Raw genomic sequence first — 26,993 nt, 5'->3', positions numbered from 1 at the left:
AGCCATGATTGTACCACTGGACTCCAGCTTGAGTGACAGAGTGAGACCCTGTCTCTTTGGAAAAAAAAAAAAGAAAGAAAAAAAGTGAGACAGGGTACAGGCATTCCCTGCTGACCACCTCCACTTATAACATGGAAGACATACCTGGACCGGGATCTACTCTTAGAATGACTGCTTTTGCTGCTGCCACTTCGGCTTCTGCTCTTACGGGAATGTCTGCTTCGAGAGCGAGACCTACGGGGAGAAAATATTTTTTAATACTTGCTGACAAGAGGCTGCTGATGAGCATCAATTAAGACATATATATATATTTTTTAGACGGAGTTTCACTCTTGTTGCCCAGGCTGGAGTGCAATGGCGCGATCTCGGCTCACCACAACCTCCACCTCTCGAGTTCAAGCGATTCTCCTGTCTCAGCCTCCCGAGTGGCTGGGATTACAGGCATGTGCTATCACGCCTGGCTAATTTTGTATTTTTAGTAGAGACGGGGTTTCTCCATGTTGGTCAGGCTGGTCTCGAACTCCTGACCTCAGGTGATCCACCTGCCTCGGCTTCCCAAAGTGCTGGGATTACAGGCATGAGCCACTGTGCCCGACCAAGATTTTCAATATGTACAGCACTGGCTGTGTCCAGGCACAAACTCTCTCTTGGGTTCTAGGTCCACAGATGAAGTCACCTGCAAACCTTCCATCTGGATGGTTCACCTGAACCTCTTACCAGCTCCTGAAATTTTAACTGTCCCTGATACCTGCTCCTTTTGCTGGGCTCCTTATGTGCACTGATGCCACTGTTATTCATACAGTTCCTCATAACAGAAATCACAGCCATCCTTGACTACCCCGTCTTTCCCGTATCCCCTTACACACCCACGATCACGCCACCTGATCTTCGGTCTTTCTACCTCTGCTGCTGCCTCTCTGGGCAACCCACCATTATCTCTCCCCTTGTTCAACAACCAGCCTTTCTGCATATACTTTTCCCCTTTACGATCTATTCATCTCGCTGTGACAAGAGCTGTTTTAAAGAGACCGACAATCCAAGCTTTACAAAATTTTCTTAATGCATCCAGACTGTAGATTCTTTTTCTTTTTTTTTGAGACGGAGTCTTGCTCTGTCCCCCAAGCTGGAGTGCAGTGGCGCAATCTCGGCTCACTGCAAGCTCTGCCTCCCGGGTTCACGCCATTCTCCTGCCTCAGCCTCCCGAGTAGCTGGGACTACAGGTGCCCACCACCACGCCTGGCTAATTTTTGGTATTTTTAGTAGAGACGGGGTTTCACTGTGTTAGTCAGGATGGTCTCGATCTCCTGACCTCGTGATCCGACCGCCTTGGCCTCCCAAAGTGCTGGAATTACAGGCCTGAGCCACCGCGCCCGGCCCAGACTGTAGATTCGTATTTTCTACCAACCAGGAATCCTTGGGAAAATGACTGATTCCAGGCATAAAGCAGGAAGTGCACAAAGATGGGCCTAGACCACCTCATTATGACAGAAAGAGGGAAACTTTCAAAGCTGCCCAGGCACCATCACCTATGAAGTATTCTTGCTAAAAATGTTTAACCTGCATCTCAATCACACCTCTCCAGACCTAACTTCCAGTATATAGGAAGTTCAGGGGATAAGATACAAGTTCAATGATACCAAGAAGAAACAGATAAATACAGAATATGAGTATTAAAAAACTAAGAAAAATAAGCCAGGTGTGGTGGCTCACGCCTGTAATCCTAGCTACTTGGGAGGCTGAGGCAGGAGGATAGCTTAAACCTGAGATGCAGAGGCTGCAATGAGCTGAGATGGTGCCATTGCACTCCAGCCTGGGCGACAGAGCAAGAGTCCATCTCAAACAAACAAACAAACAAACAAAACCAAACCTAAGCAAAATAAATGTCATGAAGGGAACTGCTCCAGACTAAAAGCCTGACTACATTAGGTTTTACTGCTAAAAACCCCTTGTACTACATGACTGGATCAGATCCCGGGTAAGAAAAAACCCAGCTATAAAGACATCCATGGAGTAACTGGGGAAACATGAATATGGCCTGGACATTTAGTAATTAGATGGAATTACTATTAATGTTCTTAGGTGAAAAAACAGAACTGCAGTTATCCTCATTCTTGGAGAGACATGCTGAAGTATTTAGGGGCAAAGTATAATTTCTACTACTTACTTTCAAATGCTACAACAAAATAAATGTATAGTGTGCTTGTATAAATACATACATACAAAGAGAGAAAAGGCAAAATGCTATCTGTTAAAGCCAGAGGAGGGTATACAGGTGTTCATTAACTATTCTTTCAACTTTTGTTTGAAGAAACCAATTGCAAAAATATCATTTGAGACAACTGGGGCAGGGTGCAGTGGCTCGCGTCTGTAATCTCAGCACTTTGGGAGGCTGAGGTGGGAGGACCACTTGAACCCAGGAGTTCAAGACCAGCCTGGGTAACATAGCCAAGACTCCATTTCTACAACAAACAAACAAACAAATGGAAAATTGGAATACAACCTGGATATTACATCATAGTATGGAGTTATTGCTAATTTTGCTAGCTATGTTATCATGGTTTCCTTTAAAATACTAGAGATACATACTGAAGCGGTTGCAGGTGGAATGATAGGATGTCTAGACTTGCCTTAAAACAGTGCAGCAGGAGGGGGTGATGTGAAACAAGACTGGCAAAATAAAACTACAGAAGCTGGAGGAGTGGGAGGTGCGATTCAGAGTTCTCCCATGCTTCATATATAAGTTTCAAATTTTCCATAATAAAAAGTCAAAAGACCTAAATAACAAAACCTGAAAAGTCTCCAATGACTTCCCACTACTCTTCCATTCTCGCTCTGGCCTAATGTTCAGTATATCTCTGGTCCTTCTCTGCCGTATCTCAAGCCACTCTCCTCCCGTTACCTCTCTGTATTAGCTTCTCTACTCTGGAAAACTTTCTCCTGCCCCCAGGCCTTCAGAAACACCCTTTTCTCTGTTAGATAGGCATTTTCTTGCTGGGCACGGTGGCTCAAGCCTGTAATCCGAGCACTTTGGGAGGCTGAGGTGGGCGGATCACCTGAGGTCAGGAGTTCGAGACCAGCCTGCCCAACATGGTGAAACTCTGTCTCTACTGAAATTATAGAAATTAGCCAGGCACGGTGGTGTGCACCTGTGATCCCAGCTACTCAGGAGGCTGAGGCAGGAGAATCGCTTGAACCTGGGAGATGGAAGGTGCAGTGAGCCGAGATCGTGCCACTACACTCCAGCCTGGGTGACAGAGTGTAAGAAACTCCGTCTCAAAAAAAAAAAAAGGCATTTTCTTCTGCTCACCATCTCTGCCTTATTCATTAGGGCTCAGTTCTATAGCATGTCCTTAGGGAAGCTGTTGCCAGCTCTCTAGACTAGTTGTGCTGTGTGCATTTTCTTGTCACAATAGCACGGTTTATTCAATACTCATCTTCTACATTAGACTGAGTTTCAGGGGGGTGGGCAAAGACCATATTTGTCTTTTTTTTTTTTTTTTTTTTTTGAGACAGAGTCTCTTTCTGTCGCCCAGGCTGGAGTGTAGTGAAGTGATCTCTGCTCACTGCAACCCCTGCCTCCTGGGTTCGGGTTTAAGCGATTCTCCTGCCTCAGCCTCCCTAGTAGCTGGGACCACAGGCATGTGCCACCATGCCTGGCTAATTTTTTTTACTTTTGTATTTTTAGTAGAGATGGAGTTTCACCACGCTGGCCAGGCTGGTCTTGAACTCCTGACCTCAGGTGATCCACTTGCCTCAGCCTCCCAAAGTGCTGGGATTACAGGTGTATGCCACTGCGTCTGGCCATTTGTCTTCTTTACAAAGCCTTTCCAATGCTAAGCCCAGTGCCTGGCCTGTTCAGGTGCTAAATAAGACAAAATTGCCATGAGTACCCTCAACCAAGGTAGTAGGATCTAGGGGTCCCAAGAAGAAATGTGAAAGGCGGCCTCTGATTTCCTTTTTTTTTTTTTTGATGGTGTTTCACTCTTGTTGCCCAGGCTAGAGTGCAATGGTGCGCTTGGCTCACCGCAACCTCCGCCTCCCAGGTTCAAGCAATTCTCCTGCCTCAGCCTCCCGAGTAGCTGGGATTACAGGCATGTACCACCATGCCTGGCTAATTTTTTTGTAGTTTTTAGTAGAGATGGGGTTTCTCCATATTGAGGCTGGTCTCAAACTCCTGACCTCAGGTAATCCGCCCGCCTCGGCCTCCCAAAGTGCTGGGATTACAGGCGTGAGCCACTGAGCCCGGCCTCTTGATTTCCTTTTTTGAGATGGAGTCTCGCTGTCGCCCAGGCTGGAGTGCAATAGTGCGATCTTGGCTCACTGCAACCTCTGCCTCCTGAGTTCAAGCGATTCCCGTGCCTCAGCCTCCTGAGTAGCTGGGACTACAGGTGCGTGCGCCACCATGCCAGTTTTTGTTTTTTGAGACGGAGTTTCGCTCTTGTTGCCCAGGCTGGAGTGCAATGGCACAATCTCGGCTCACTGCAACCTCTGCCCCTACTGGGTTCAAGCAATTTTCCTGCCTCAGCATCCCAAGTCACTGCGATTATAGGCACCTTCCATGCCCAACTAAATTTTGTTATTTTTAGTAGAGACCAGATTTCGCCATGTTGGCCAGGCTGGTCTCGACTCCTGACGTCAGGTGATCCACCCACCTCGGCCTCCCAAAGCGCTGGGATTATAGGCGTGCGCCACAGCGCCCAGCATTTTTGTATTTTTAGTACAGATGGGGTCTCACTATATTGGTCAGGCTGGTCTTGAACTCCTGACCTTGTGATGCGCCCACCTTGGCCTCCCAAAGTGCCGGGATTACAGGCGTGAGCAAGGCCTCTGATTTCTAAGAGAAGGGACTTCTATTTGTACTCATGACCTAAGAGTTCAAGAGTTTTACAAATAAATGTTCAGTTCAAAATTCTAAGTTATTGAACCAGATGGAATCATGTTAATAAGAACTCAACAGGAAAATGTAAATAAATTATCTGTGTGCTCACTAATGAATTTATGATGAGCTCCAACACACAAAAGACATCAACAGTACCTTGAATGACTCCGGCTTCTGGAGTAGGACCGGCGTCGTCTGGAGCCTGGCTTGTCTTCAACTAATCTGATTTTTCTGCCATTGACTTCAGTTCCATCCAACTTTTCCAAAGCTCTTTTCATATCAGAGTAAGATACAAATTCAATCACCCCTTCATTTTTGCGTCCCTTGTGAGCATCTGCATAAGTCACCTCTCCTGCCTGACGCATATAATCCTGAAGAAAAAAAAAAGCGTGACTACATTAGGATATGTTTTGCTAAAATATCTAATGCAATCATCTGAGTGAATTTTTCCTTTAAGTGCCAGCATTCCGCAGAATAAAGTTTACTCTTAAATATTTTCATCTACTCATCAAACATGTACTGAGGTTCTTTAAAGCACCAGCCATATTAGGTGGATGGGAGAAACAATAAATACACATTAAATTGTTCCCTTAAATAAAGTTTTGGGGCCAAGTGTGGTGGCTCATGCCTGTAATCCCAGCACTTTGACAGGCTGAGGCGGGAGGATTGCTTGATCCCAGGAATTCGAGACCAGCCTTGGCAACACAGAAGACCCTATCTCTACAAAAATTAAAAGCATCAGTCAGGTGTAGTGGCACACGCCTGTAGTCCCAGCTGCTCAGTAGGCTGAGGTGGGAGGATCATCTGAGCCCAAGGAGGTTGAGGCTGCAGTGAGCCGTGATCGTGCCACTGCACTCGAGCCTGGGGTACAGAGCAAGACCCTACCTCAAAACAAAAAAATAAAGTTTTGTGTGAATATAGAAGTTTTCAGTTAGCTATCATTTTCTAAATTTAAAAACAAACAAACAAACAAACAAACAAACAAACAAACAAACAGTCTTGCTTTGTCGCCCAGGCAGCTGGAGTGCAGTGGTGTGATCTCGGCTCACCGCAACCTCTACCTCCCAGGTTCAAGCGATTTTGTGCCTCAGCCTCCCAAACAGCTGGAACTACAGGTCCGCGCCACCACACCCAGCTGATTTTTTGTGTTTTTATTAGAGATGGGGTTTTGCCATGCTGCCTAGGCTGGTCTCAAACTCCTGAGCTCAGGCAATCCACCTGACTCGGCCTCCCAAAGTGCTAGGATTATAGGCATGAACCACTGCGCCCAGTCCATTTTCTGAGTCTTATAGTGACAAATTCTTTGTTTATCACCATCATGTCCCTTCCAATACCACAGGCCTCTTTCCTCATTCTCTTTAAAGACTTCCTATGATTCAATGAGAGAATACAACTAATGTGCTAGACAAATGCTAAAGCATTATATAAATAAGAGGAGATATGATTAGGAGGTTGCAGTGAGCCGAGATAGGGCCACTGCACTCCAGCCTGGCGACAGAGCGAGACTCCATCTCAAAAAACAAAACAAAACAGAACAAAAAGAAATTTATTTTTGGCCGGGTGCAGTGGCTCACACCTGTAATCCCAGCACCTTGGGAGGCCAGGGCTGGGAAATCACCTGAGGTCAGGAGTTCATGACCAGCCTGGCAACTTGGTGAAACCCTGTCTCTACTAAAAATACAAAAATCAACCATACATGGTGGCAGGCGCTTGTAACCCCAACTACTTGGGAGGCTGAGGCATGATAATCGCTTGAACCCAGGAGGTGGAAGTTGCAGTGAGCGAGATCGTGCCACTGCACTCTAGCCCAGACGACAGAGCAAGACTTCGTCTCAAAAAAAAAAAAAAAAAAAAAAAAAAAATTTATTTTTTAAACTACTGATATCCCCTAATTTGTTTTATTTTTGCATTTCCTTGATAAATAGCTAACATACATTGTGCCAGAACTGTTCTAGGCTTTTTATACATAAAATTCACTAAATTATTTCAATAACCTTGAGTAGAAATTAATATCAACCCCGTTTTATAGTTGAGGAATATGAGGCATAAGACGTAAGTAACTTGCTAAGGGTCACGTAAGTGACCTTAGTGGCAGAGCCAGGAAATCTGCTCAATTATCTATTACTCTCGTTTCCTGAGAGTGGAACTGCCTGAAGGTACAGACATGTAGAACTAACTAAGGGTAGTAACTATTGGGGACCAGCCTCAACACCACCCGTAGGGTACCCAAAGTCTGGTGGCGACGATGGAATGAGAAGAGAGAGGTTAAGAGTGCATAAAGAGTGGGGACCAGGGGGCCAATTGCAAAATGGAGGCTGCAAAAGGCTCAGAGTTCTGGTCTCCACACTATTTATTGAGTACAATCACTTAGATCTAAGAAGCAGACATTCAGGACGAAATGGTGAAAGGGAGGCAGTGCGTCATACGCGTAATCTATAGCAGTGGCGGTTTAAATGAATCTCCTTTGTGCTTAAACAGCGTATCTTTAACCTATCGGAGAGTAGCTGGTGGGAGCGAACTTAACTAGGAGCCTGCATGTCTGGCCACATTCCAATGCTTCAAAGGAGTGTCTTTCTCCTTGAACACAGTGTTTATGGATAAGAGAGCAAGTCTTGCTCAGAGCATGGAAACATAATGGCGATAAGGCTTTCCTCCTCCCACAAGAGGCCTCTTGTAGCTTTGCACAATTTATTGTTCCATATTTTTATGGCCAGTTTATACAGGCACCCCATAAGCCTTTCCCCCAACGATAACTACGCTCTGTTTTAACAAAAAAAATTAAGAGGTTTTCTAAGAAGTTAATTTAATACTACATTTAGTGACACCACATGACGAGTTAGCATTCTACTGATGAAGAGAGTAGCTTTCCAGTTTCTACCCATGATGTTCAATCCCTAACTCTCAGAATACTGGAGTCATTCCTTCAGCAAGTGGAATCTTGCTGGCAGACATTCAGTAAAGGTCTGCTACAGTGCTGACGATAAGCACGATGCACCTGAAAAAACAGCAGACTGGGAGTCAGGAGTCCTGGTCCCAGCTCTTCTGCATCTGTTACTTGAAGGTTGCTGGGATTAAATTTTAAAAAGAAAAAAAAAAAGTGCTTTAAATTAAACTATACAAATGTAAAGGATTCCTAACTATTCTTTCCTGAACCTAAATACACTCATTCATTTGACTAGAGATGACTTGTTTAAATATGGCCAAAAAAAGCGAGAAGGGAGACAGAAAATAAAACCCGTTTCATGCATCCTCCTAAGACCATTCAGATTATGATACTGCTCAGTTAAGTTTTTCTTCCTATTGAGATTAAAAACACTGTTGTCAACAAATGGGGCCGGGTGCGGTGGCTCACACCTGTAATCCCAGCACTTTGGGAGGCCAAGGCAGGTGGATCACTTGTGGTCAGGAGGAGCTTGAGACCAGCCTGGCCAACATGGTGAAACCCCACCTCTACTAAAATACAAAAGTTGGCCGGGCATGGTGGCATGCGCTTGTAATCCCAGTTACTCGGAGGGCTGAGGCAGAACTACTTGAACCCCGGAGGCGGAGGTTGCAGTGAGCTGAGATGGCGCCACTGCACTCCAGCCTAGGCGAAAGGGCGAGACTCCATCTCCAAAAAAAAAAAAAAAAAAAAAAAAAAAAAGCTGGAATCAGTACACTGGATGGCCAACATTAGCACTGAATCTTAATTCTTGACACCAAAACTCTTTCAGGACAAATATTCCATCAAAAACCTTATGAAAAAACATGGGTCAGACTGTCAATTTCACCAGTAAGGATACACACTGAAGCTGATGTGAATTTGCATGTTATAGCAAATGCTGCAGGAAACACTGGTGGTTTCAACCATTTTATTGACTGGTGAGTAGCTACACTGCCATCTTCTTGTAACCTTTTCTTTTTTTTTTTTTTGAGACAGTCCTGCTCTACTGCCCAGGCTGGAGTGTAGTGGCGCGATTTTGGCTCACTACAGCCTCCACCTCCCAGGTTCAAGCAATTCTCCTGCCTCAGCCTCCCGAGTAGCTGGGACTACAGGTGCCCACTACCACGCCCGGCTAATTTTTGTATCTTTTTAAGTAGAGACAGAGTTTCAAACATTCTTTACAGAAGGAAATTTCATATCACACATTTGGGCCAGGTTTCTGTCATGTTAGCACTTGAGGAGGCTGAGGCTGAAGGATCACTTGAGGCCATGAGTTCGAGACCAGTCTGGGTAACACAGTGATAACCAATCTCTGAGCCATGATTGTGCCTCTGCACTCCAGCCTGGGCAACAGAGTGAGACTCTGTCTCAAAACAAAATCAGGCCGGGCGTGGTGGCTCACACCTGTAATCCCAGCACTTTGGGAGGCTGAGACAGGTGGATCACAAGGTCAGGAGTTCAAGACCAGCCTGGCCAAGATGGTGAAACCTCGTCTCTACTAAAATACAAAAAAATTAGCTGGGCATGGTGGCGGGTGCCTGTAATGCCAGCTACTCAGGAAGCTGAGATGGAGAATTGCTTGAACCTGGGAGGCAGAGGTTGCAGTGAGCAGAGATGGCACCACTGCACTCCAGCCTGGGCAACACAGCGAAGACTCCATCTCAAACAAAACAAAACAAAACAAACTCACAGATGTGTCCTTAGAATCAATGGTCCCACAGTGTATAGTAGGAGTATAATTCTGATATATTTTATACTCATATGGCACTTTAATTATTTCCAGCTCTGTGCAGGCTTTCAAACATATAACACTGTATTTTGTGTATGCTTGGGCCTGCACAAATCTACCTGTTTCCCAACTTTAACTCCTGCCCAACCTTACCCCAAAAAGTTAATGGGGCCCAAACCTTTAGGTCTTGCCAGCTGCACCGACTTGACAAATTCTCCACAATAAGTCTGTACTCTGTGCGAGTAGGAGGGCCATATTTATCTCGGCCACTTCTTCTATAACCATATCCACCTTTGGAAGGTTCAAATAAATAAGATTATTTCAGTGGAGGAAAAGGAAAAAAATGACACAGCACACAGCCCCCCTTAAATATATTATTTACCCCCACCCCAAACAATAGCACGTTTTAACTCTATTCCCACCCTTTATTCTAAAATAGATTTTTAAAGAAGCAATCAGCTAAATATAAACATTTAATTTAAAAAGTTGTAAGTATACATATTAAGATTTATATTTAAGATTAACATGCATAAATTAAAAACTATTAACAATTTAACAATTTAGAAGTAAGTAACCAAATTACTAAGTCAGTTACTGGTGTTACTCACAGTGATTAAAAATTTTGTGAATATTTTATATGAAAAAAGAAAGATTTTCAGGCACCTATTTCAGTTTAATCTCATCTGTGTCTAACCCTTGGGATCCTCACCACCCAGGTCTAATGGGGAAAGTTGCGGTCGTCACATGGCTTCCTGTTTTTGGTCAGCCAAGGGCCACAATGGTTCAAAGAGCCACACATGGAAAGGTAACCCAAGGTCAGCAAATGGAACAGGCAGTCATCTTAGCCTCAAAGGGTTCTTTTAATTAAAACATTGAGGTCTTTGTTAAATCTATGTTAAACAATTGCATTACAGAGAAAAAAAACACAACACAAACACACATCATTAAACATATTTATAAAGTATTATAAACAAGAAATTGTCATTAATTTAATTAAAATTAAACATTATCAAAGGCTTATTTGTAATTCTACATTTTTAAAAAAGACATAGTTTACAAAATAGCTTAAACATCAATACGTTTAAATGTAGTATCAATTAATTACTTTAAAAATTAGCATGATAATAAAAGCACGTTACTGATACAAGTATGCCCTTTGAATGCTTACTGCGTCCAGAACCGTAACTGCCATCTCGCCGTGGGCCGCGGGCATGCTCAACAATTACTCGCTCACCACAAAGGTCTTTGCCATTCAGTTCATAAACAGCATCATCTGCATCACGCAGATCATCAAACTCCACAAAACCATATCTAGAAGAGAGCAAAGAAAATACTGGTTGGTACCATTTTGACATCCAGCTTCACTAACATTAAAGAGAAAGCAATGAGGTTCATGCTTAGCAAAGGTTAGGTGGATTTTGCAAACTAAGGATCAGCTTTGTCTTCTCTTCAGGTGAAACCACTGTGCTTTGTGCCCACAGGCACTGCAAGAGGTAGGGAGGCTTCTCAGAGTAGACCCCTATCTCTCTAGGAGGAGGCTGGCTACATACACAGGACACTTCTTAGGTTTCCCAGTAGTTGGTGGCAACTGCAAAGACAGGGATGCTTGGTATAAGAATCCAAAATATATAATGCTACAAGATATGTAACGCTCTTTCAAACACCACATAAGACTCATCTTTTTTAGCTTTAAAAGTGGTATCTTACAGAACAATTAGACCTACATTCAGGCACTGTGTAATAACTGTTAAATCATGTGAAAGAAAAAAACCTTTTTTTTAAGGTTCCTGTTCCTCTACGTAAACACATCTGTCATATGTGATTATCAGTGAAAAAAAGACTGGAGCTATTTACTTCCCTGTGAGATTCCAAATTCATTTCCATGAAGTTTTAGAATAGGATGGAATTCTCTGAAATCTGTATACAACTCATGCAAACTTCTTTAAATGGTATTGCTACATCTTTTCCAGCCAAGAGGTCTGGTGGCTTAACATATATCCAAAAGAACCCCCACCATCCTACTAATGCCTATTAAAGAGTACAATTTATATAACTAAAGTACAAAATTTGTAAGATACTTAAAAGCAAGGTTATACAAATGCCCTGTAAATTCTGTTTTCAAGAAATATTTAGTTTGGTCTGACATAGCTGCGAAAAGTCCAGCTTTGTGACCATTGCCTATATTTAAAAACCAAAACCATCTTATTGATCATAACTAATCAGAAAGGAAAGTTACAAGCAATTTCTTTAAACTCTAGTAAGGCTGTGTGTACACGGGCACACACTGACTAGTGTTCTCTGCATTTAAACACACTGACACTACGAACAGGTTACAAGACTTGTCAGAGGGCACTCAGCCTGCTGACAAAAATGATTCCAGTTTACTTATTTATTTATTTTATTTTTTGAGATGGAGTCTTGCTCTGTCGCCCAGGCTGGGGCGCGGTGACGCAATCTCGGCTCACCGCAACCTCCACCTCCTGGGTTCAAGCGATTCTCCTGCCTCAGCCTCCCGAGTAGCTGGGATTACAGGCGCACGCCACCATGCCTGGCTAATTTTTGTATTTTTAGTAGAGACAGGGTTTTGCCATGTTGGCCAAGCTGGTCTTGAAACCTCAGGTGATTCGCCCACCTGGGCCTCCCAAAGCGTTAGGATTATAGGCATGAGCCACTGCGCCCGGCCTCCAGTTTCTTTAGAATGTGATGCTGTACTCAGTAACATGTTAAATAAGTGAGAACTCAGAATTGCAGAATTTTTCCTTTACTAAAGAGCTCCTTTTATACAACAGTCTCTCAAGGTGACAATGTGCTAGGTTACAATGTGTAGATAACAACGTTGGAGGGTTCCTTATGTTGAAATGTCTGAGTGGCACTGAATGTCAACTCCATTAAAAAAAAAAAACACAGACACACCCAGTTATTTAACAGGAAGTGTCTTGCAGTAACACAATTCAGAAGCCACCTGGCTCAATTTATGGGCTGTGAAGTCTTTAAAACATAGTTTCACGCTTCCATAGGCTAGAATTGCTGAGCAGCTTAATAAGGATTTTGAACATGCTGTTATCTTAGACAAGGCAAGTAAAGCCTCTCGAAATCACTGACTTACACGTTCAAAAGAGCTTTACAGTGACTAAAAATCTATAATAGATAATATAATGTAGCTGCTTTTTCCTTTCTCAGATAGAATGGGTCATTAGGAAAACTACACTATTATTTTCAGAGACAATTTTTCTTTTAAGGCAAATAAAAAACCAACTCAACTATTTTCTACTTTGGTTTATCTCTAGATGGATTCAAAACAATGACAACAATAAAAGTGCCCTCCTGAATTTAATTGTCAAGACCAGTTCCAAGTCTGCTCTGTCCACAGCATCACTGCTTTTGGCAGCATGTGAGAGCCTGACGCCATACAGAGGGAGGAGGGACATTCGGCCTGGGCGTGATGGAATGGCCTCCACTCCCTTCAAGTCACACTCTGGCTCAGCACTGTTCAATGACCAAATGACCAGGACTGATCTAATGTGATTTTAGAAGGACATCACCAATTCCTGAGGATTAAACAAACCACAGGAAAATGCCAACTGTTTTCCTCAAAATAGTTAAGGGTTACAACTACTGGGCAGAGGTCACAGAATGCAACATCCTAAGCTCTGCAGGTCAACTGAAATAGCCCAGTGGCCGCTGATGGCGAAGTGATGCTTCTGTCAGACCTACATGGTAATACATTCTCCCAGACTCAAAGATCACCCTGTTCCAAGGCTCATATGCAGAACTTATCCTGACCTTTCAGAGAAAGCAGTGACAATCTGTTCAGTGGAGGCAGGTTAATTTAAAAATAAAAATTAATGTTATGACAGATGAATCTTTCTTTGCAAGCTGAGAATGAAGCAAGGCATATCTTGCCAATAAAACTTCCTTGAGTTACAGGGACAATTGGTAATGTTACAGAAAAATCCCTATAAGCCTTCCCCAGTATTTACTTCTAAAAAGTTCCAACAAGTGGGTCACTTGGTGAGCCTGTTTTGGGGGTATCCAAAACATTTATTAAATTAGCTGACTTGAGATTAAATTTATTTTACAGAAAAATTTTGGCTACTATTCTCTGAAAAAAATCTATTTGAAACATATCAAAGTTCAGTTCAAGGATCAAAACAGGCACCTGACTGTCACTTCTCTCTGCCACTGACATGCTGAGTGGGTTTGGAAGATTAAAACAAACATCTTCGCATACAACAAACCGTATCTGATAGGGACTCTTGTTCAGAGAATAATGCAAAGAGCGATCAGTGTGGTTGTTTCTACCAAGTCTGCTTTACTTGAAGAATGACTAAATTTCATTCAATAAATAGAGTGAATAAGATAGAAATAAATTAAGACAGAAGACTAGATAATAAAAATAAAATGTTACCTCTGACTAAACAATCTCTTTATTAAGCAATGGTATCGTAGTTTATATTCATAGCACCCTTCAGCTAGGTACTATTATTTGTCTTACAAATGAAGAAATCGAGGCACAGAGTATTACATAACTTGCATAAAAAAACCCCGCCGAGCTGGCACTCAAACCTGTGGTTTGATACCAGGGCTGAAACTCCCTAGCTATTAAGACTGAAGCAGCAAGAACCGGCCTGGGTTCTAGTCTTGGTTCTGCTATAAACTCTGAACAGTAAATTTAAATCATTTTATTTCTTTGGGTCTTAAGTTTATTCATGAAATGAGGGAGGTATACTGCGTATCTCCAAGGGTTCGACTAACATCAAAAGCATGACAAGTTAAGTGTTAAAATTAGTGCTCCTTTGGTTTAACAATGGAGATGGGGTCTCAATATGTTATCCAGGCTGGACTTGAACTCCTGGGATCAAGGTATCCTGCGGCTTCAGCCTCCCAAGTAGCTGGGATTACAGGCACATGCCACTGTGCTGGGCTTCAAAAATGGAAAATTTTTGAATTTTCCTGCCACTAGGATGGTACCACCAGACACCAACAGATGAAAGGGATACATTTTTATCATCTAAAATACCTTTTATGTATAGGTCCCAATTTTAGTTTATGTAAACACTTTTAACTGTTCCTGAATTAATTAGCGCCTTCAACAAAGTAAAGCTCTGCCTGGTAACTAACACTGGAGCCTTTTGAAGCCGAGCTTAACACTCCCTTTGTGATGTGCAACGTGAAACAGATCTCTTCTCTCAGAAAGCAATCTCCTTTTGAATCCTCTGTCAGAGTAAAAAGGAATATAAAATACACACATGCATGTATACATACTATTATATGTATGCATGTGTACATACGATATGTATATACATCTCTGGTGTGACTTGTGAATAAGCCTCACAAAACAACCCAAGAGATAAATTTCTCTAATTCTAACAGCAGAAATCCTTCCTCTTCTGCTCTATTAAAAACAAAGAACATCTTTCAATAATTCATAGGATGCAGGAATTCAGGAGAAAGAATCTAAGACAAACGTAAAAACCCCTCCACAGCAGGGATTGACAGAAACACAAAGAGCCCTGCCATACACTTTCAACCTTCCTCCCCTATGCATATGAAAGAATAAAAAGCATGACCTCACTATTCAATATACAACACCCTTCAAGTAAGAGAAGAAGCTCCTTTCTTCAACGTTTCTCTGCAATAGGTTGAGTATTCTGAATCCGAAAATCCAAAATCTGAAATGCTCGAAAATCCAAAACTTTCTGGGCAGCAACAAGATGCTCAAACTTGCTCATCAGAACATTTTGGATTTTCAGTTTAGGAATGCTCAACCATTAAGTACAATACAAACATTCCCAAATCCCCAAAAAAACCCTGAAATCCAAAATTCGTCTGATCCCAAGCACTGTGTTGTCTTTACCAAAACTGTTTTCCTCTGGTCACGTTCTATCTTCACAAATCTAGTCAAAAGAATGAGGGGAAGTTGCTGTCATTTTCCCTCTAAAAAAGGTAGGCACCATGATTCTTACCAAGTATAGACAGGTATCTGGATACCACAAACAAAAGCCACACTGAATTACGTGGGCTGCTCTAAACTTTAGTCCATTCTTATCCCATTGCCAATGTGCTCATCTTCCTCACTCAACAGCTGATGTCCTGCTCAGGTTATCAGTCATAATTCTGAAAAGGTAGAACTGGAATGACATATTTTTAAAACTAAGGTACTCTAAGACTTCAACTTTAGAAATGTTAACCACACTTCTTCAGGCAAGAATTATTATCTGAGTTTGTATCCTTGCTAAATATGCTTTCTCTGATCCTAATAGCCTATACCAATGGTCCCAAACACCACCAAGTCTGCCCTTTGCTCCGTTATGTTCTACTGAATAGGATTTATCTCAACTCTTTTCAGAACAGCTTAGGGTCACTTCTGTCTTCCAAATATCTTCACTGAACAGGGAGACTAAGTCCTGTCTGCAGTCTGATGCCCATGACTTGCTCTGGAAACAGGCTGATCAATGGCTAACTGGGCAAGGCATGACTAAGGGGGTGCTCAGTACCAGAAACTGCTAGGGAGTGGGTATGAGGAGCGGGGGAAAGCAAGCCTCCATGCGTGTGACCGTGGTCACCCACCAACACTGCTTACCGAGGGGCATGCCTTGGATGGTCTCTCTATAAGAAAATAGGCCCCTTTCCACGGTGGATCTCTGCTCACCTTTGTCCTAAAACTGTGCCACATGCTTTTCTTTGTATGTGGACACGACAGTCCTCAGCCAACCATCAGCAGGACGTGAGTTTTGTTTTCACAATGTGGTCAGCCATTCCCACATTCACTCATGTTCCTGGTAAGAACCGAACCTCTCCATGGCTGGTCAGGATTAGGGATGTTGCTGTAGCCAAGGAAAAATTTTCATCTGTTGAAGTTAACCCACGGGGTGGCTTGAACCCTCAATCTAGAGTCAGTAGCACTGTACTTTAAGGGTAAAGCCCTTCAATCTACCCTGAAAGAAATGGCATTCAGTGAACAGGAATCAAACAGCTTTCTTTCAAAGCACTCAGTGATGTCCTATACTTCAGCCAACTTGGTCTTATGAGGTAAAAAGTCAGGACACACTGATAGGACAGTACTAAAAAACAGTAATTCTTGCTGTCTGCATAAAGTGCTTGGCAAACTGTAGAAAGACACTTCTGCAACCAACTCTAGTGCTCAGAAGAGGCCAACTCACAGAAAAGCTTGTGAATGAGAAGTGTAACTGCCCCGATTCCAAAGGTCTGCAACGTTCCAGGGAACCAGCGTTCAGGCCCTCACAGCAGAATTAACCAGTGTCACATTGACTGCTCAGGATCAGTGATTATGGTTGCAATTTGACTTTCCTGCCAACAGAGGGTTGTTTACAACCCACAACTAAAAGCTGCTACCACATGAAATGGGCTCCTGAGATCCTTTCCTTTCTTGAGACAGGAAGGAGGCTGCTCTGGGCACCGTGGCCTCTCTTTAGTCTCAGAGGAGGGAGGGCCATCAAGGCCACCTGGAGGAGGTGGGTGACTTACCCGTGCTCACTGAGTGGCAGAGCTGGGGTGCGACTTCAGGGCTCACCATTACCCAGTCTGGGACTCTTTTCACGTCGGCAAACTGGCAGTTCCCGCACACCAAGGGCTCTCTGATTAGAGCTAGTGTGGATTCCTGGTCTGCAAACGTTGGCCACAGCTCAGTCTGCACTTGATCTTTCCCCACCTTCAAAGAAGAAAACCTACCTCATGATTTCTCTCTTCCGGATCCCTTGACCATCTAATTTGCTCCCAACACCTTTGTAATCACTTCTGACTATACCTTACTGGTTACCCACTGGGTTTACTGCCAAGTTCTGCAGTTTTCTCATTTGCTGGGCCTTCAGGGCTGTCTCTACCATTTGGATTAATTTATATAATTCTAGGCCAGAGCTATTTTTACTTAGTCAACTTGTCTTTTGCACTGTATCAGGAAAAGTCAGCTGCTAAATCATTTTTTTGTTTAGAAGTCTATAACAACTCCTAAGTATCTTTATGTCACTCTCTAAACCTGGAACACCTTGACTACATAAGCTGAATTATATCACTCTTCTTCCATATGCTTGAGAATTATCTCTTTCATGAAGCCTCAGAAACTTGCCTATTCCAATTATTTTAGGACTTTCTTTAGCTTTAGCATTTCTATTCAATTTTATGTTTTTTGTTTTTGTTTTTTTGAGATGGAGTCTTGCTCTGTCACCCGGGCTGGAGTGCAAAGGCACAATCTCGGCTCACTGCAACCTCCACCTCCCAGGTTCAAGCAGTTCTCCTGCCTCAGCCTCTTGAATAGCTGGGATTACAGGCACACACCACCACGCCCAGCTAATTTTTATATTTTTAGTGGACACGGGGTTTCACCATGTTGGTCAGGCTTGTCTGGAACTTCTGACTTTGTGATCCAGCCGCCTCAGCCTCCCAAAGTGCCGGGATTACAGGCGTGAGCCCCTGCGCCCAGGCATGTTTCTGTAGCTTTTTAAGTCTTGTTTTTGTCTTTGTGCTTACCTTCTCTTTTGATTATGAGCTCTCCACTAAGAACAACAAAGGCTACTATTTGCTGGCTATTTAGCACAGTGCCTGGCACAGAAAATAATTTATCCATAATATTTCATTCATCTGTATATCAAATGTGAAGAACGTATTATTATTCTTCCCATTTTATAATGAGAAACTGAGGTCTGGAGAGGCTAAGCAACTTGCTCATTTTCAAGGAGCTCATGAGTGAAGGAGCTAGATTTGAATCCAGGCCCATGACTCTAAAAACCCCAGCTCTAAACCACAAGGTTCTACTTCCTTTTTTTTTTTTTTTTTAAACATAGTCTTGCTTTGTTGCCCAGGCCGGAGCGCAGCGGCGCGATCTCCAGTCACTGCAACCTCTGACTCTGGGCTCAAGCAATTCTTGTACCTCAGCCTTCAGAGTGGCTGGGACTACAGGTGTGCACCACCATGCCTGGCAATTTTTATATATATATATATATATATATATTTTTTTTTTTTTTAGGAGAGACAGGGTTTCACCATGTTGCCCAGGGTGGTCTCGAACTCCTGAGCTCAGGCAATCCACCTGCCTCGGCCTCCCAAAGTGCTAGAATTACAGGCGTGAGCCACCATGCCCGGCCTTTTACTGTATTTTAAAGGCAGATGCTTCTCTCCCAGTCCTGTGTACAATCTTTTTTCATTCAATAAATGCTGCTGCTTGACTTAATGATACTCTAACATCAGATAAAGTCAGGCTGTAGTAAAGGTTTTTGATATAATGGGGTAAAGTCTCTAGAGAAAAAAGAAATTGACCTTGGGGCAGGGTGAAGCACCTCTAAGCTGGGGGTATGTGACAACCAGGTTACTTTCACTCGTCTTTTGGTTCCCATTAGCCAGTGTCAGCCATCTGGTCCTTCCGAAAACATGTGTGGGTTCAGAACATAACAGACTAGAAGAATAGAGGAAAAATAAGATTATTCTGTGCAATCCCCATTCTGGAGGTCCCATATCAACCCCCAGAGTCTGTCTTTGGTTCTAGGGCTCAGCAAAAATTAGACCAGCATAAAGAAGATGAAGACTTGGACCTAGACGTGGTGGATGTGAATGAATATTGGCAATATTACGTATTTAGGAATGTATTTAATTAGTTTTGCAAGGAATGGTGACTCGAACCAAAAAATATAAGCGTGAATGGTAGGAGGGAGATGGGCCAGAAATCAAAGAATACTAGAAAGTTTACAGACTTTCAACTATACAAAGGTTAAAGCAGCAACCAGAAAAGTACCATGCAGATGATAAACATCTAAGATGTGATTTAATTTTCATTAACTAAAAACTATTATTAACATGCAGCCCACTAGGCCTCTTCTTCACATTTCTTTGTAAGAATAACTACTCCTATTTTTGAAAGTTTTACAATGTATAAAGCATCATGCTAAGTGCTTTACACACATTATATCCATTTAATTTTCACAACTCTGAGGTTTACTGTCATCTGACAGACCAAGAGACTAACTTAGAGGAGCTGAGTAACTTGCCAAGGCTACCCCAAGACCTGGGATTCTTCACACCCAGATAACCTAAAACCTGCGTTCCACCACCACGTTCTAACCGCCTCCTACACACCAAGGAAAAGAAGTGGTCCATGAACCCAGAGTTGGAGAAACACAAGCTCTTGCACGGAAAATCAGTTTCATCAAATTACGTGCTGCAGTGTGGAAGACAAATGCCCACAGGAATATAAGCATCTTATGAGAAAGAGTAAGTGGCAAGAAAACACCATTTCTGCATGTGATGTGTGCTAATACCAGTAAGTTGTGAACATTTATTCTCTACAAGTGGAACCAAACCCATACGCCATCAAAATTTTAATACTAGTCTAGGAAAATAGAAAAAGGTAACAAATCATTAAGAAACTTATATCTTGGCAATGAGAACACAAATATATCAGTGGGAAAATTAAACTCATGATCCTTTCTCATAAAGTAAACCAACTGTTGAAAAAAAATCTCTAATGATGAACTAACCAAACTCAAGCCCATGGTATTGAGTCCACATTGCAGGTAACAGCCCATCTCTAACAGAATATATATTCACATAGTAGGGTGAGAAAAATAGAACAATCATTATCCTAAACACCAAACAGTAAAACTAAATCCTTCCAGAATGGGAGGCAGAGAGGAATCTGTATCAAATATGAATTTAGTCTTACTCTGTAACTGCTCTATGAGCCTATTTGCCAACTTTGTTTTAGCCATTCAAAACTTTCAAAAATGAACTAAGTCAGCTAAGGTATTTCACTTTTACACTGCAAATAGTTTGTGGATCAAACTGTTATTACACCCTGCAATCATAACTGAACTTTCTTTTTTGATATGTTAAAGTCAACATGGCTTTCCTGAAAGGGAGGGTAGATACAATCATCTGTGTTCATTTCAATTTTCTGACACTTTTCAACACTAAGGGTAAATGAAATTCAAAGGTTTCAAAAAAGGGGAAACGACTATTCCCTGATGACACACTAAAAGTTCATGAAGACTCAACCACAAATTAAAAACGATTTGAAAAAACTCGAGAGATCAAAGTCACATTACCAATTTAGAATAAAACTCTTGGGATTTAATATAGAATTACTGTATCTGTTATTCCTACTTAATGAAATAAAGGTTTACACTCTGCAGACAGCACTACCTGATTCCACACAAAAGCTACAAACAAAACCAGTTCATACTTACCTCTTAAACAACACAATGAGCAGGCTGCCAGGTGTTAAAGCTTCATAAAGATGATGCCTCTTGGATCATCTTGGCTGTATGAGGCACCATGTCCCTCATAATCGCCCCTGGTCCCTGGGCTGGAGTCTGTTTCTTCATTTTCATTTTTGGTTAAAGATGCCACTCCCTATGCTTTTATTAATTAGTGGATGCCACTAATTAAGTGTTTTAATGAATTTTTCAAATTCTTTTAAAATGGATGAATCAACAGCTTCATTTCAATTACATAAAAACCTTTCCAAGTCCATGCTTCTGGTCTGTGGTTGCTGACTCCCTTGCCTGAGCCTCCTGCTCTGTCTGCCCTCTTTATTCCTGAAGGCTGAATTCAAACCTCTCTCTTTCAGACTTCCTCTTCTCTCTAGGTCTTGGGGGTCTTTGTTCATGAAGGTCCCTCTTCTGGCATAAAAACCTAAACCCATGGTTGGGGACCTGGGAGAAATAAAGTGCCTTTCAAGTGCTTCTTCAGGCACTGTGTACAGTTCAGAAATCTTTAGCCTGGGAGACTTTCATCTCAACACACAGAAAAGTCAAGTAAAACATTTCCTCAAACTATGGGCATACAAATTCAGAGCATAATCTAATCTCTCACCTTCAGGATACTACAAGACCAGATGGCCCTAGGAATGACAATAGGGCAGAGAACATTTACTTGTACAAATCCTTCCTCAGTCAACCACGATAAAGCTGATACCACCTTACAGCTTTTCAAAGAGTAGCCTGAGGAGGAGAATCACTAGCAGTCTCCAACTTAAGGACATCACAAAAAATACCATCTGTCTCACTTTTGGCAGTAACTTGTCAGCTTGCTGGAAGCCTCTACAGAGACTAAAGGCTGAACAAGCCAGGAAACCTGAACTACCCTCTCACCCTCGGAGGCAAGTCCCCAAAGGGACAGGAAATAGCATGAGGGAAGCTTTGAATGCCAATGCCCACATGTATCTAATATGTGAATTTCAAAAATCTTCTATTTCCGGAGTTGTCAATAACTCATTTTGTAACCTTGGGCCAGTCACCTTATCACCCCATGCCTCAGTTTCCCCATCAGTACAAACTAGGGACAACACTTGTGTATAAAGTGCTTTGACATACTCAATTGAAAAATAAGTCATACAAATACATTAATATTTTCGAAAGTTTTAAGATTTCAGTGTTGGCTTACAAATTTGTAAGTATCACCCCAACGGTATTCTCTCAGATGCCTGGAGCACCTTTCTTCTGAGGAGCTCAAAGTACAATTTGCGGTTCTGGGTACCTGGAAGCATAAAAAAATACTAGAAACCCAAACCACATTTTATTACCCAGTCTATATCCTGTGCCTATCTTTTAAGAAGGGACAAATACTTCACATGGCCCTTAAATTCATACAACACCTCAATGAGAAAGGAGGAGCAAACGGTATATTAAACTAAAGAACAGGGATTTTAAATGACTTAGTCAAATAATTACAAATGATGTTTATTCATACCACAAACCGAAAGGACCAAGAACCAAGGAGTGGAGGTCTTGAACCAGGGCAATTTACTCTAGTAACATTTGGTCAAAAATCTCAATATGGTATTATCTGTTGGCATTGATTTTTCAAAATGACAGAAAAAAATTAAAGTCCCCATGTCTTGGGGGAAAAAAGTAATACACTTTTTTGGGGGTAAGTTGACTTCAAAAAGTGACTTTTAATAAAAAAAAATTTGATCACATTTGTAATAGTTATATTACTAATAAAACAATGATAGAATGCTACTTAATTCATAGTCCTATCTCTATTTATTATTCATTCAAGAAAACCTTCCTGATTATTTTTCACTTTGTAAATTAGCATTTTTCATTTTTATTTTTTATTTTTGAGACAGAGTCTCACTCTGTCACCCAAGCTGGAGTGGAATGGTGTGATGTCACATTGCAACTTCCGCCTCCCGGGTTCAAGCGGTTCTCCTGCCTCAGCCTCCTGAGTAGCTAGGATTGCAGGAGCCTACCACCATGCCCAGCTAATTTTTGTAAATTCAGTAGAGACAGGGTCTCATCATGTTGGTCAGGCTGGTCTCGAACTTCTGACCTCAGGTGATCCGCCTGCCTTGGCCTCCTAAAGTGCTGGAATTACAGACCTGAGCCACCACGCCTGGCCAGCAAACACAACAGGGGTACTCCATGCTGTTGAGGTGGCCATCACACGGGCATGCTCATACACTGTGAGTGTTAAATGTAACCGGTGCAGCTTTTCTGGAAAGTTATTTGGTTATATGCACTGAGATACTTGAATATGTTCACTCCTGCTGTGACACATGAATTTTATTTCATGGAATCCATATGTACTAAGGGATAATAAAAATGCAAACAAAGTTTTATGCACATAATACCCATCACAGCAGGGTTACTTGTAACAGCAAGAATTAGGAGACCAAAGAAAAGGTAGACAATATAAGAGGAATGGTTGGGTAAATCATAATATGGCCATACAATGGATTTTATAAAGCCATTAATAACGAAGATTTTAATGTAATAGAAAATATATGAGATAAATCAAGTAAAAAAAGTGTGACACAAAATTGCACGTAAAACCTCACCCATCTTAAAAGGATTCTTAATAATACTTTTCACTTTATGCTTTCATAATATCTAAATGATCTACGATTAACCTACATTTATTCTCTAATGAGTCAAAAAGGCTTTTTTTTTTTTTTGAGACGAAGTCCCGCTCTGTCGTCCAGGCTGGAATGCAGTGGCGCGATCTCCGCTCACTGCAAGCTCAGCCTCCCGGGTTCACGCCATTCTCCTGCTTCAACCTCCCGAGTAGCTGGGACTAAAGGCGCCGGCCACCAGGCCTGGCTAATTTTTTTGTATTTTTTTTTATTAGAGATAGGGTTTCACCATGTTAGCCAGGATGGTCTCGATCTCCTGACCTCGTGATCTGCGCACCTCCGCCTCCCAAAGTGCTGGGATTACAGGTGTGAGCCACCACGCCTGGCACAAAAAGTTTTTTTTTTTTAGTTCTTTTTTTTTTTTGAGATGGAGTCTCACTCTGTTGCCCAGGCTGGAGTGCAATGGTGCAATCTCGGCTCCCGGGTTCTAGCCATTCTCCTGCCTCAGCCTCCTAAGTAGCTGGGATTACAGCAAGTGCTACCACACCAAGCTAATTTTTGTCTTTTTAGTACAGATGGGGTTTTGCCATGCTGCCCAGGCTAGTCTCAAACTCCTGACCTCAAGTGATCCGCCCACCTCAGCTTCCCAAAAGTGCTGGGATTACAGGTGTGAACCACCGCACCTGGTCCAAAAAGTTCTTGAATTTGTTATGCTTGATAGGCTAAACAGACAAGCCTTAAAGGCTGCCAGATGATTTCCTCATATATAATTCTAAACATTTTAATTAGAAAAAATTAGTTTAAAAAATTATAATAAAGGGCACTGTTCAGAAAAGTAGGAACTCTTGGCGGGTGCGGTGGCTCACACCTGTAATCCCAGCACTTTGGGAGGATGAGGTGGGCAGATCACCTGAGGTCAGGAGTTGGAGAACAGCCTGGCCAACAAGGTGAAACCCCGTTTCTACTAAAAATACAAAAATTAGCAGGGTGTGGTGGCAGGCGCTGTAATCCCAGCTACTTGGGAGGCTGAGGCAGGAGAATTGCTTGAACCCGGGAGGCAGAGGTTGCAGTGAGCCGAGATCATGCCACTGCACTGCACTGCACTGCACTGCACTGCAGCCTGGGAGACAGATGGAGACTCCATCTCAAAAAAAAGAAAAATAGGAGCTCTTAAACACGGCAGGTGGAAACATAAATATTAATTTACCAAGTAATGGAATAGGTAGCAAAAGCATTAAAACATGTATATGCTTTGACTCCCAAAGTCTACTTGCAGGAATCTGCCCTAAGGCAAAAAGAAGTGTATACTTCATATAAAGGATATTCAACAGTATTATACATGCATAAAATAGTACAAAAATAAAGATAACCTAAATGCCTTGCAACATGGTTCTAATTATGTCCATCAAATAACATATGTATGTAGGAGTGCTATGTAGCCATTAGAAACCAGGTTGTAGGAGAATACTTAATGACAAAGGAAAAGAATCAGGCTGTTAGGGTGAAACAAGCAAATTATAAAATAACTTATAGTATGATTCCAAGTTTGAAAAAAAAGGAGTCGGGAGAGGCATAAGAAAAGGGAGAGACTGTGCAGGAGATAGGTTTTTTTTTTTTTTTTTTTTGATGGAATCTCGCTCCATCACCAGGCTGGAGTGCAGTGGCCCGATCTGGGCTCATGGCAACCTCCACTTCCTGGGTTCAAGCTATTCTCCTGCCCCAGCCTCCTGAGTAGCTGGGACTACAAGCACGCGCCACCATGCACAGCTAATTTTTGTATTTTTAGTAGAGACAGGGCTTCACCATGTTGGCCAGGATGGTCTCGATCTCTTGACCTCGTGATCTGCCCGCCTTGGCCTCCCAAAGTGTTGGGATTACAGGCATGAGCCACCGCAACCGGCTGGTGGGTTTTTAATTAAAAAAAAAAGAAAAGAAGAGAGACAGAGTGTGTGCATGCACATGCCAATACCTGTATGTGGAAAAAAAGCAAAACTAAAAAACCCAAAATGCAAAGAGTTTCATCTTTGGATTTTTTTTTGGTCCTTCTCCATATAAAAAAATTAAAATAGGCCCGGTGCGGTGGCTCACGCCTGTAATCCCAGCACTTTGTGAGGCAGATCACTTGAGGTCAGGAGTTCAAAACCAGCCTGGACAACATGGTGAAACCCCATTTTTACGAAAACTACAAAAATTAGCCGGGGCTGGTGGCGCACACCTGTAATCCCAGCTACTTGGGAGGCTGAGGCAGCAGAATCGCTTGTACCTGGGAGGTGAGCCACGATCGTGGCACTGCACTCCAGCCTGGGCGACAGACAGAGACAGACTCCTCCATCTTAAAAGAAAAAAAAAATTTCCAATCATAAATATGTGCTACTTTGAAAATTAAGAGTGGGTCTTTAATTTTAACTACACATAAAGAGAGTTGTTTAAACACACTTTTAAACAAAGCTTGTTTTAACCTCTTCTTAGATAATCCTAAAATTAATCCAGAACCAAATGTCTTCCTTTTCTTAACATAGACTCCAATGCTTTGTACATGCCGGTGCAAATGGGATGCTATTTCTGAGGCTGGCAGAAGGGCTTAAAAACAAAAAGGTGGCTGGGCATGGTGGCTCACACCTGTAATCCCAGCACTTTGGGAGGCCGAGGCAGGTGGATCATGAGGTCAGGAGATCGAGACCATCCTGGCTAACACGGTGAAACCCTGTCTCTACTAAAAATACAAAAAATTAGCCGGGCGTGGTGGCACGCGCCTGTAGTCCCAGCTACTTGGGAGGCTGAGGCAGGAGAATTGCTTGAACCCAGGAGGCGGAGGTTGCAGTGAGCTGAGATTGTGCCACTGCACTCCAGCCTGGGCAACAGAGCAAGACTCCATCTCAAAAAACAAAAAAACAAAAAACAAAAAGGCGGTAGGGTTCCTAAAGGCAAAGTGTTTACTTTTTGTCATTTTTTTGTCACTCATTAGTTACAGCATTATCATAAAAATGATAAAGCACTTCTCTGCCACTTGGTGGTGGGTGAAGATAATCCCTCTCATGATTAAGAACACAGTAACGATGAATGACAGAGCCTTGGGAGAAGCCTTGGGAGAATTAAAAACTAAAAACCTAAAAAAAAAAAAAAAAATAGAAAAAAACAATACTGTAACAGCTCATCTAACCAGAAACCAGCAACCTGGAACATTAAACTAACTATATACTTCCTAAACTGTCAAGAATTCAGGAGTCAAAAGAGAAAAATCCCTGCGTAGGTGTTGGGATTGGCAGAAATTCTTCTCAGTATCTAAGGCTTAATAATGCCCTCCAGTGAGCAGTGACACACAGAACAACGACCTGCCTCATTTGAAGAGTCTTGAACTCCACATTAAAAGAATTATGGTGCATTAAACAAGGGCGAAAACAAAAATTTTTTGGTAATAATTAGATATCATGACTAAACAGACCACAACACCCCCTGAAAATGCAGGCTATTCATGATTTCACTGTTACATGAAACACAGGTTCTGAAGTTTAAATCCAAGTTTCTCTTGAGAGTTTTATTTATTTATTTTTATTTTTATTTTTTGAGATGGAGTCTTGCTGTGCCCCAGGCTAGAGTGCAGTGGCACAATCTTGGCTCACTGCAAGCTCCGCCTCCCGGGTTCACACCATTCTCC

At 42.3% G+C, this 26,993-nt stretch overlaps 1 protein-coding gene across 3 annotated transcripts in view; it reads right to left on the bottom strand.

Moving 5' to 3' along the window:
- The window catches only part of SRSF4 (serine and arginine rich splicing factor 4), a 35,039-nt gene that overhangs the window by 2,219 nt on the left and 5,827 nt on the right, over window positions 1-26,993 (bottom strand). The window contains exons 2-5 of one of the 3 annotated variants that reach the window (XM_055261337.2): window positions 10,700-10,842; window positions 9,710-9,822; window positions 5,036-5,250; window positions 145-234 (exon numbers count right to left, since the gene is read on the bottom strand). In XM_055261337.2, coding sequence (XP_055117312.1) covers window positions 145-234; window positions 5,036-5,250; window positions 9,710-9,822; window positions 10,700-10,842 — 561 coding nt within the window. The remainder of the gene's footprint in view (window positions 1-144; window positions 235-5,035; window positions 5,251-9,709; window positions 9,823-10,699; window positions 10,843-26,993) is intronic. The other 2 variants (XM_055261338.2, XM_055261339.2) reach the window with 2 other exon arrangements.

The sequence above is a fragment of the Symphalangus syndactylus genome, chromosome 22 (genome assembly GCF_028878055.3).
Source record: "Symphalangus syndactylus isolate Jambi chromosome 22, NHGRI_mSymSyn1-v2.1_pri, whole genome shotgun sequence".
Classification (NCBI taxonomy): Eukaryota; Metazoa; Chordata; class Mammalia; order Primates; family Hylobatidae; genus Symphalangus; species Symphalangus syndactylus.
This window is presented reverse-complemented; position numbering and strand designations above follow the sequence as displayed.